Raw genomic sequence first — 12,463 nt, 5'->3', positions numbered from 1 at the left:
CCTTATACTCTTCATGCATCTTACTTTATAATTCGTGTAAAAAATAAAAAATAAAATCTGCATTATATTTGCAATATATAAAACATTCTGAAATCATGAATATACATGATAAAAGCTGATAAAAGTCAGACATTTTCTAACCCAACAATAGAATAGAATATAAATATTTTCATATACCAATATATTAAAAAGTTCAGTTAGTTAATCAACCGAGAACGTATTAGTGATGAATGAAAAGCGGTCGAAGAATTCTAAAAGATAATAGTTACCCACTGTACTGAGACACACACCACTATGTGCCCATCAGGAATAAAGGAAGAATGGATTTTCTTTTTATATATCACTGTGTGTCTGATAAACACTGGAGCTGAACAGCAGAACTGTGTCTGGCTCCATGGGGACCATATTGATTTCTCTGCTGCAGAGCTATTGACAGGAAATGCTGGACGGTCTACAGTGGCTCAGTCTTTCATAAAGTACACAGTTTATACTAGGGGGGAAAAAACATGCAAGCCTATGAAAATATAATAATTCAAAATTATATGATAAAGCAAAGGCAAATATTTTTCCTTAGCAAGCAAAACAGCCCAAAAAGAAAACCACCTCCATAGACAGATACTTATCCAACAGTTTGAGGTAATTCAAACTGCTTTTGAAATTTAAAAGAGAGGGGGACATAGATGAGGATTTTCAGAAGAGGTGAAAGGGTAGGGAAATGGTTTTGGCAGTGTTTCAGGATCTGGGTCTAGCAGTGTTGTGTCTGAAGGATGTTTAAGGAGCGGGCCGTCCCGAGCCAGGCTTCCAGTCTCACTATAATTACTACAGTGGCTGACAGACATAGTGCTTAAAGAAACAAAACAGAGACAGGATTAGGAATAAACACCAGTACGCCTACACGCAAAGAAACTCTACACACATCACAGACACATTACATACATACATGGACTTTAAATAATCTAAGAGTTATATGGACTGCTGAATGATTTAAATGAAGGTAAAAGGGTGAAAGAAAATAAAGGCTAAATATTATATTTAGATAATTACCTGATGACAGAATGATTTATGGTGCTGTCTACTCTATTTTCTATTCTTATTTCTCCATATTTTTGAGACTGTATGGGTATAAAGAGGAAGAAAAGGGGACGTGTGGGAAAGAAATTCAAATCAGCTGATATATAATTAAATGTCTTATGTGACGTCAAAATGGTGCCTCTCTGCATCTGCTTCTCTTCCGAAGGCCCTCACAACTCTATTGTGCTATTGAGATTTAATTAGGTCGATCCGTTCAAGCCTTAAAAGCTTTTTCCATGAATTCAACAAGCAATAACTTAACAAACTTTACAGTGTTTTACTTTTACTCAAAAAATTCAGGTAATCCGTTACATAAAAAAATTTAAGTTAACCCTTGTATGGTTCCTTTTTTATCAAAAGAATAGTGCGTGCGTGTGTGTGTGTGTGTTATGGGTGTGTGTGTGTGTGTGTGTGTGTGTGTGTGCGCGTGTGCGTGCGTGCGTGTGAGAGATTGTGTGTAAGTGTGAGAGTTGCTACAAGAGTGAGTTTTGTTTCTAACCCTGCCGTTCCCACACGAGGTTGCAATTCTTAAATGTGATCCAACAAAAGTACAGAGAAAATATTAACCATAAATGCTATTTATATTGCTTGTAATTGGGATGAAGTAAACATCTGTTGAGTATTTTAACATAACATTTTTGATTTTGTTGAATTAAAAACCCAAAAATGCTGTGGGTCCATCAGACCCACGAACACTGGCTGAGTAACAAAAATATGAACACCACAAGGTTAAGAAATTCAAAGTCTCTCCACTCTCTCTCCACTTTTTTGAAAATAGGCTCATTTTCAGAGATAAACAATTGAATTTTACCGTTTTCAAATCCATTCAGCCGATCTCTGGCCCTGGCGATAGCACTTTTGGCTTTGGCATAGCATTTAAAACTTGACTCTACACACTCAGGGTATTCTCACAAAAATGCGTATAAATAGTACGAGTGTGCAATGTCGTGGAATGTATACGGCAAAACTCATTTTGGCGTGTCTATGGCACGCTGTTTTTCGCGTGCATATGATATGCATTTTATGGCGTATATTATACATACGAACATATAGATATAGAACATATAGAACATATACATAAACATATAGAAAATCTTTGGTCGTTTTTGAGCGAGATGCTAATGGTCTAATCAGAATCAATGAATTATGCTAAGCTATGCCAAAAGTGTTAACACCAGGTCCAGAGATGAGCTAAATGAATATGAAAAAAGGTAAAACTCAACTGTTTAACTCAAGAGGAGTAGGAAAATGAGCCTTTTTTTTTTAAGTGGAGTATTCCTTTAAGTAAGCAGAACTGGCTTTTATTTGCTTAAAAAATTTCCTTACCTTAAATTGTTCAACTTAAATGCGATTAACACTTAATTTAAGCATTTACTCTCCCTTTCAAATGTACGGAGCAAAGCACATGACGTGCAAGAAAAAAAGCAAACAGAAACCGTGCACACGATTTAGAAAATCGAGGGCAAGAATTAGTAAATTGTGCGCATGAAAATCAAGGGAATTAATTAATAAATTGTGCGCTCGATTTAGCCAACTAGTTTCTAAACTAAATTAAGAGAAACAAGTGCAATGAGCTCTGCACAATGAACAATTTTGTGAATTCAAAGAAAGTTCTAAATACTCAGTTTATTAGTTTGAACCAGTTTGTGTTACAGTACTTCCTATTAGTGGCTGTTGCATTATAAAATCTAATAACTGAAGTATTAAAAAAAAGTGTTGTAATTCCTTTATCCATTTCGGCTATTTGCCTTGATATAATCGAATGTATCTTCAGCTCAAAGCATAATATTGCCAAACCAAGATACACAAGTTAATTACATATATATTTTAATGTAGTTAAATTGGGTGAACAGAACATTCTCTAGGAAAATCAACTCTGTTTACATATACAAAGGGCAAATATTTTAGTTAATGCTTTGCAAGTTGCATGAATAATTGCCAAAATGGTAAGATCTGGTGTGGTTGAAACTGAATTAGAGCAGCATGGGCTGAGCCAAAATCACCACACTCACACAGAAATCCAGTTCACTGTGAGGTCAGCCCACCATGGAGTTAAAAACACCATGGCCAGAAAGCTCACGCAGAAACACAGCTGAGAGCCATTCCAACAGAGATCCTGCTTCGAGAATGTGACAAATGAGATCAATTAGAGATAGAAACTAAAAAAACATTCATGCATATAGGAGAACAGACCATATTATTTCAGTTGATTATGCTGTTTTATGCAAAATCACATTAACCGCTGAACCATGAGAAATGTGTGAGAAAGCAACAATGATTAAAAAAGTTGAATCTATTCAAATCCTGAGTGAAAAGCAGCATAAATTATTGAGAAGGCAAACACGCCGAATGCAAATGCCTCCATTCACAGGGAATGATTTTTTCCATTTCCCTGCACAGATATAAATGTTCAAAGGTGCTAGTTTTTCTCTTCTGTCTCCACAGTCATAATATGGTGTTCACAGAACTGAAGAATGCGTCTGGAGCTAGGCGGCTGGGGCTGCATGGCGCAGGGATAATGTCTATGTTGCTTTCTGGGAGTCCTGTTTTAAAAGGGATGAGGTGGGGCCAGGCAGACTGCTGAGTAAGCTAGCCACTACGCGGTCGCCCTCTAGAACAAACAACAGCACTAAAAGAAAGCTTCCCTGGACCCTAATGCTTTGAAACTCTGTAAATGGAAAGCTGTGACACTTATGTGATGTGTGAGCATGGTAGAGTTCACTTTGTACTCTAAAAAAATGGAATAAAACTATTCTCTAGAAACTATCAGCGGGTTTTGAGCTTGTATGAAGAACACTACATGTCCTGTTCTACTGAAAATTTAAGTGCTTGAGCTAATTGGACATGTTTAACCTTGTTGAAACGCTTCTACCCTTTTATTCATGAAAATTCAACCAAACATCAAATCTTTGACAGCAAAGAAAAAAGACCCAGTGATAAATATGAAAGTAAAACTTTGCTCTATTGCTTAATTGACAGCAATCACCAAAACAGACACCTGCACACTGATATTAATCCTAGCAATAAATCATAAAATATAAAAATAAAAGTGCTAAAAGTTATTTTGCCATCTATTGCTTTTTCTTAAAAGAAATATGATTTCCTGTTTTCTTGAATAGTCCTATGTGTTTGTTTAAATCTGTAGCTGTAGAAAATATTTCACTAGAAACATCTGCATATACGGTATACAATATTACAAGACTCAATGTAAATTCCAAAAATGGGACATTTCAACACGCAGAAATCCAAAGTGCATTTGTTTTGTTTTTTATTTCCTCTTTCCATCCATAAAGACATTGCACCATACATAAATAATTGTTGTAAAAATGACTCCGTATTTACAAGTATTCCATATAATACGTTTATATAAAACTTTATATTAAATTTAGATAGATTACATTTGGGATTGTGGCTGTGGGTGTCTGAGCAGTGTGTGGTAAGAATAATGTACATGTCTGCATTTGTTCGTGTGTATACGTTATCTGTGGTTGTTGAGTAAAATCTCCAACCAGCATGGACATGATGTGATGAACTGTCTGGAGTAGCATGGTCCCCAGCCCTTGGCAAAACTGATCCTCACACTGTTTGGGTCGTACGGCCCTTCTAAGTGCACCAAATCGCTAGGGGGTTGAATTTGGCACGACTTCTCATAGTCAAAAACCTTTAAGGAGTAGCCTGGCATGACTCTCCTCACAGTCAAACTCAGGTAGGGGTGATGCTCCAGAGTTGGGGAATTCACAAAAATAGGGTGCTGACTGCGGTTGTATGCCCAAACTCCATCTGGCTCTTTGCTGAGGAGGATGCCGTGTCCGATCTTGCCACGGGTGCGCTGGACGGAGGTGGAACGCGGAGAGAGGGGGAGCAGGCCCAAGCACAAGCCTGTACCCTGAGGTAGGTCATAGAAGATGCTAAGAGAGGCGTCATGAACTGGGTACAGACGGCCCACACGTGTACGAAGCTCCCAGTATGCCACGTTACACCAGTGATTCTGTGCCAGGGAGGAGGGAGACACACTGGCATCTAAGGAGTGAGAAAACAAATACATGTAAAAAACAAAGAACAATATAATTTTACAGTGTTTTATGCAAGAAAAGAGTTGCTGTGTGCAGTTATTTTAAAAAAAATTTTTTACATTTAATTAATATAATCCAATCAATTATTATAATTTTTTTATTGCTGTTGTTGTTAATATTACTGATATAGCAACGATTATAATGTTGCTATGATCTGGCATGTTCATATCTTGTATTTTATACTGATGTTCATGAAAATCCTGTCCTTTTTAAGCAAGCAAACAAGCAAATAATTCAATAACTTTTTTCTTGTAAAGTTTTTGTAATTCAAAAAGCCACTAATGTGCCGGTTGAGTGTTCCTAAGCTCTACCACACTTCTAATTCTACTGTAATGTACTGTCGTGACAAGCAATGTCAATGTTTTGACCATTCCCTATTACTCTCCTTATTCTTTTTGATGCTACACAGAGCAAATTCATTCTCTAAATCTCCAAGCCTATCAGGAGAGGATTCGAAACTGAAGAAGCAACGACCCCCACTAACAGGCCCAAATCTGTCATCTCTGACTCTAACACCCCCCGCTTCTCCCTCAGCATTCCTCTCTCCCCGCGCGAGGGCCGACTGGGGCCCCCTCTCCCCCTACGAGGGCCAGCATTCAGCTCTCTGACCACTCAGTGAAGGCCCGCGACCCCCTGACCCCCCAGCCGCCAGCCTATCCAGTCTGATTAACTCAAACACAGACTGATGCCATTATTTTGCTTCACAGGCTCTATTGAGGGAGAAGATCTAAAGCCCTGGGCCTGTGCCCCAATTCTGCTCAGTCTCAACCCTCTCTGGCCAAAACAGACATCAGAGGACACACTGTTAATGAAGTAAGTTTTGTACGGAAATGCAAGATAAGTCATTATCTTGGATTCTCTGGTCACTGACTTAGTGTGCACTTCAAATCACATAAAATAAAAACGTTTGCATACATGGAAAGGACAGAAAGAGGAATATCAAAATTTCCAAAAAATGAAATTTCTTTCTGCATTTAAGTAGGAAAACAATGCAAAATACCTATCAGAAGTCACTGAAAAAAGACTTCAAACAATTTGCTTTGAAAAGAGTGCCCCATTAATGTCGAAGTTTAACTTCCTTAAATCTTATGCAAAGACACGTAAATCACATAGTTGAATTCTGTAAGGCTTGAGCAATGCTATTATTTATGATAATTAGGTTTCAGGAACTTTCAAACTCTCCTTTAGCAAGTTACTCATATGCACTGTTTTGCATGCAGTTGTTACTGCCTGCAAAAGCATTTTTGGTGCTTGTGTGCCTAGCCTAAACCAACACCACAAAATGAGAGGGGGGTGGAGAGGATGGAGTCTTCTCTCTCCTGCTGTGCCAAATATTAGATCTCCCTCCACATATTAGACCCTTCCACTGAGCCAGTGAGTGGTGGGGGAGCTTAGAGGGGTGATAATGGAAATGCCACGACAAGAACCACCAGAGAACTCCAGAACACTTCCAGTGTTTTCACAGCTCTACAATAGCAGCGGTCACATTTTTTTGGGCTGCAAAAGCAAGCCAACGTCTTTCTTTCTGTGCATCTAAATCTATATATTCTGAAATAACTTTTAAAGAAACAGTGCACCCAAAAATAAAAATCCCATCACAATTTACTTGCCCACATCTCATTTCAAACCTGCATGACTTCCTTTCATCTGTGGAGCACAAAGTTATTGTGACTTTTTTTGAATCCATAAAATGAAAATCAATGCGGTCCAATGTTGTTTTAGATATTCTTAAAACTATCACTCATTTGTGTACTAAAGAAGAAAGTATGTCATGATTATTTGGAACGAGGGTGAGTAAATAATGACGGAAACAGTTTTGGGTGAACTGTCCCTCTATGCTTTATTTTTAGTAAAACAAAAAAATACATGAAAGTCAGGCATACATGCACACATCGTTATATTGCGAGACATGTTTGTAGAAATGTAATTCTACAAAAAGTCATTTTGTTGTTCATTCCTCTGGATGATGAATTTGTGGTAAGAGAACTGACTGTATATTGATCCCTACCTAAGATGAAGCTAACAGCTTGTGTCAGGATGAGAAAGCAAAATGATTTCTCCCTGTCACAATACTGAGGAGACACTGAGAGAAATATGCAGACAGACACAAAATGTAATTACAATAAATCAGGCAAAAAAAAGACTAGATATAAGAAGCCTAAACATGTGTGTCCCTTAAAAAGCAGGGGCAAATCATTTTCCAACAATTGATAGAGTCATTCTTTGTCAACATCTGTAAAGAATCTCTGCAGAGACAGGCAGGATTTCATTAGTTAAATTGCGTGTTGGCCTACGCTCTGTCAGGAAGAGGGGAAGCCACAGCGAGGCCTGTAATTTAAACCTTATTTTAAAATGCGACTGGCTGGCTGTGCCAGGGCTTGCATTGCAAAACTCAGCAGGAAGCAACAACATGAAAATAATGGTGGAAAGAACATTTGTGACACACCAAAAGAAGATCTTGTTCCTTGTTTTCAGAGCTCTGTAGGCCGGGTAATAATCAGCACAGGGCAATAAGACACAGCAGATAAGAGCTCAGGAGGCCCCGAGTCCCCCAGTCAGCATCCTGACAAGACTGCCCATTGTTGCTCATAATCTAATTGTGACTCAGTGCTGAAAAGCTGCTGAATGACGGCTAAGCAATTTTAGCTGTTTGCATAAAGCTAATCTAGATATCATATTCAAACTATAGGAAGTCAACACTGGTGTAAATTAATCTTCAGATGAAGGTGAAACACATGTATTCATATTAAAAATATCTTTAAACACAGAAGCAATGAAATAGAGAGTCCTAAACCATATGCGTACATAATTGGACTATACAAACAAGAAAAAGAAGGAATTAGACATAAAACAAATGTATGCACCTATTCAAGAACCATAGAACGAACACATAAACTTTACGTTTGGAGGTTTATATTTGCACGATAGAGAGAGGACCGCTTAGCTAACCAGTGCTAACAAAAACAGCATAGATAAGCAAGGCCATTCGACATTAGGGGTGTGCGCTATTGACAAAAAATTATATTTCAATATTTTCTGAGATTATAATGATAATTAGACAATATTTTGCTGAGTGTGTTATTGTGGTGGTACCTTGTGGTGGATAGCTGACTCCAAATGTTTTTGACATTCCTCATATTCTGTGTGGTGGTCAGTTTCCAGCAGTAACAAATTATCTTTTCAAAAATTTCAAATAGATTCTTGCCTTTCATGGGCATTTTTACCTTTATAAATTTACTTTACCTTTAAAAATTTACTTTTTAAACCTAATTATATGCAGGCATCTTATTTTGTGTCAATTTCATAAATGTAATCAGATTTAATTATAATAAAGAGACAATAGTTAATTTGTCACCAATAATTAAAAAAAATGATCGATTAAAAAATTTTGATAAATTTTTTTATTTAAAACAGGAATATTTTGAAATATTATTACCATATAAAATTAATTTTCAGTGTCACATGATCCTGCTTAATACTTTTTTGTGGCTCCATGTTACAATTCTCTTCAGGTTTTTTTGATGAAAATAATGTTCAAAAGAACAGCATTGATTTAAAATAAAAATCTTTTGCAACATTTTAGATTTTTAACCTTTTGAATAGCAAACCAAATTTTTGAACGGCAATGCAAATACAAGTAATTTGATTTTCAGAATCAACCAGGAAGACTTTGTAATTATTGAATATTTTTTCTCCATTTAAATGCATTAATTTACTTAAGACTTGCACACAAACCTGAATAGTCCTGCGACATGCCACAGTGTGAACGCGTGGCTTCGGTTTCTATGTAAGGCAGCATTGGGAGAGAAGAATCTGCAAAATGACAAGACATAAAATGTAATTTTCTCCATTTGACTGCAATTAAACATGACAACCAGAGTTAAAACATCATACTTCATTTCAAGGAATCTTTGCTTACTTGAACTGAAGAAAACTAAATGACTTACTCAGTGACTTGTGTTCTAGTAAGGGGGAGAGATGGGAGTATGGAGGAGGTGGTGTGTCTGAAAATAGAGAGAACTGAGTTAGTTTTCTTTTGATTGAGCATAATTGAACATATCTCTGACGTAAATATAACCAATATTGCGAAAGCGCTTGGCACAGTTTTCCAGAACTTTTACAGCCAATAAGAGTGTTACCTGCTGTTATGGAAATTACAGGTGAACAAGAGCATCCATCAAAAGACAATGAATGTGTCGTCATGAGCCAATAATGCATGGAATCCAATAAAAGATTGGAAACAACACACCTTTTTGTTGACATGGTGAATAAAACATTCCAATGAAGACATTTTTAAACACTTTACTTATCTGTTGTACTGTATAGAGCTTTTGTATGCATGACCAGTTCAAGTCATACTACTTTTATATTTGATTTATGGTTGTGCAGTTACTAAACCAGCATGTTACATTTTTACGATACATTTTTGCTTGACCCTCCTCGAAGACTGTTGTTCAATCAATTCTGCTCTCAGTCTGTAACTGTTCATATACAATGTTAGGGTAGTGTTTTTGTGAATAGGGAGGGAGCAGAGAAATTGAGAATCCCAGAGGGACTTGAGTTGGGAATTCCACTTCCTGAACAGGAGTATCACTGTCCAACTCCCCTCCCTATCAATCACCCAGACTTTACAAAAAAAAAAAAAAAACCTTATATTAACTTAACTTAAGTAAAACTTACTTATATTAGTAAAAAATAACTTCATTTTGTGTTTTGTCTCATTTGATGCTATAAAACCCTTAAACCAGTCGATGGTTTGCTGGTCTTAACTAGATTAAACTTGTTTTAACTACTTTAAGATGGTCTCCAGGCCTATAATTGTTTACGTCCAAACAGTACCCAATACTCATCTAAAAGCATCAAACAGACCAGTTTGGATCTATGGGAAAAAAGTTCAGGTTTGTTTGTTTTTTAGCCAGGTTGAAATGACATTTTTATTACACTTCAAATGCATAGCAAAGTGAACAAGAAAGCAATGATTGCCTTGACTAAAAACATTCCCAGGGTTTCCTTACCATCTTTGACTGGTCCACAGAGGCGGCTGTAGTGATGGGGGTTGCAGCAGAGGGTCTGGCTGTCCTCTGCCCTGAAGCTCTGACAGTGACAGAGCGGTTTGAGGAGCGAGGAGAGCCGCAGGTCTGGCCAGCGGAAAAGTCGACACAACAGGTACTGTGGAGTCACCAGCTGACCTCTTATGCGCACTTCAGTCTGTGAAACCAGGACACATCCACTCGGCATCCCGCCTTGAGTCTCCACAGCTTCCAGTAAAACATCCAGAGACTTCTCTTTCAACTTTTTGAGAAATGCATAAGTGCACTTCTTAAGTTCTTGCTCGGTCACGGCACCATTTTTCAGTTCCCTGCCACTCAAACTGCTATAGTTGTTGTGGTTCCTATGTTCCATGCCACAAGCGAGTCGGTTTTTGCCTTTGGGGAGGTTTTTAAACAAACAGCATGTCACCGTCCTCCCCTCGCTCCCCTCGTCGAGGGGTCCATCCTGTTCAATAAGGACCCCCGGTTCCCCGCGTTCCTCTACGCGTTTGCTGCAAGAGCCCGCATTGTTTCCCAGTGCGTATTCCGTTCTGGGGATCTTCTCTGGGTTGCTGTCAATCCAGTCGTCCAGACTTCCATCGCCCCCCTCTTTACCTGCGGTGACCAAACGGCTTCTCCAGAGTCGCCGAACCAGACCCGAGCGTCTCGTCCTGAACATACGACAATTTAAACAGTTTGCATCCGTTTTTTCTATGTTTGGTCAGAACCGCGGAGACTCCAAACGCTCGTGCGCTCGCTGTCCGACATCAATGATCTGTGCTCACATGCACAGCCGAACAGAGCCTGAGCAAAGCCCAACATTAGACTCCGCTGCTACAATATATCAACACTGTAGCAAAGGGTTGGCTGTAATGATAGTGCAGTACGTGGGGAGCGATGCATCCAGTCTCTAAACATTCCCCGTCAACATGATAAACTTTATTCTTGATAAACCGCAAGAAATGCACGATATGCAGGAACAAACCTTCGATAATCTCCGAAGCAGACCCCCCTTTTTTTAAGTAAACCTTCTGCAGCAGTTTAATGACGCCGAGCACATGAATGGATCTCACTATAATCCTTATTGACGTTTAACGCGCTCCTCGCGGAAGAAAATGATCCTGTTGCGACGGCAAAGTGGTCGTTCCGAGTGGATAGATGGACATGTAATGTCTTGAGGTTTCGTTCCGTGTTTCGGGCGAGATTAATGGGATTCTTCGATGGTTTCTTTCACCGTTTCGCTCTCTTTCTTCTTCAGATACACACACACGGGGCCCCTGAGGAGAGCAGTGGAGCCATTGGTTGATTCCCATCATGTGCTCGTCTAGACACTTTGGCGGCTGCGAGCCGCACTGATTGTTGCGCAAACACAGTATCAAGTTTCCGAACTCTTAAAGGAGCAACATGTACCTCTGTGTGTGCGTGCGCTGTGCCAGCGACAGGAAACCAAAATGTTACGGCTGCAGTGATTGTGATTGTGCACAAAAAGCGTATTGCAAGATACCAATATTTTACTGCAGTGATGGCTGTGACTGAGCTGAGGGTGAAAAAAGTATTACACACTGCTAACTTCTCAAAGTGCCAGTAGCCTATCGCTAGTTAGACAAACTCAGATTTCAAAATGAATAAAAAATAAAGTTTATTTTGCATCATTTTTATTTAGGTCTACTTATTTAAAAAATAAATAAATAATAAATATAAATATGTGTGTAATATAAACACTACGACTAGGCCTACTAATTATTATTACAACAAACACTAATTATTATAATAATAAATATTGTTATAAATAAAACTTAACTGCAAGACAAGTTGATATTATTGTGGGGACATTTGGTCACCACAATGTAATATAAACAAGTACACACACACAAAAGCACAGAAAAAAAATGCTTAATACAAATTCCAAATTCTCAAAATAATAAAGACATATCATATTAGTTTAGCCACACTTCTGACCACACACACACACACACACACACACACACACACACACACTTTGGCCCCCATGAAGAAAACAGCTTATAACTCATACTACCGGTAAATATATATATATTATGCAGAAAATGTTATGTGATGCGCAGGGGTTAGGGGGATAGAATATACAGTTTGTACAGTATCACAATTATTATTTCTATGCAAAGTACCCATAAATCATGAAAACCCAACCTTTGTGTGTGTGTGTGTGTGTGTGTGTGTGTGTGTGTGTGTGTAGTCAGAAGTGTGGCTAAACCAATATAATATATCTTTATTATTTGGAGAATTTGGAATTTGTATTAAGCAATTTTT

The 12,463-nt window shown here is 38.1% G+C and overlaps 1 protein-coding gene across 1 annotated transcript; it reads right to left on the bottom strand.

Moving 5' to 3' along the window:
* Positions 1-3,991: 3,991 nt before the first annotated feature.
* Positions 3,992-11,568, bottom strand: smad6a (SMAD family member 6a). Its single transcript, XM_067440435.1, has 4 exons — positions 10,160-11,568; positions 9,092-9,148; positions 8,880-8,957; positions 3,992-5,091 (listed from the first exon to the last, which is right to left on the bottom strand). Exons 1-4 carry the CDS (start codon positions 10,851-10,853, stop codon positions 4,550-4,552), a joined length of 1,371 nt encoding a protein of 456 aa, XP_067296536.1. The 5' UTR covers positions 10,854-11,568; the 3' UTR covers positions 3,992-4,549.
* Between the last annotated feature and the right edge of the window lie 895 nt (positions 11,569-12,463).

Source organism: Pseudorasbora parva, chromosome 1 (assembly GCF_024679245.1).
Source record: "Pseudorasbora parva isolate DD20220531a chromosome 1, ASM2467924v1, whole genome shotgun sequence".
In the NCBI taxonomy this organism is placed as follows: Eukaryota; Metazoa; Chordata; class Actinopteri; order Cypriniformes; family Gobionidae; genus Pseudorasbora; species Pseudorasbora parva.
This window is presented reverse-complemented; position numbering and strand designations above follow the sequence as displayed.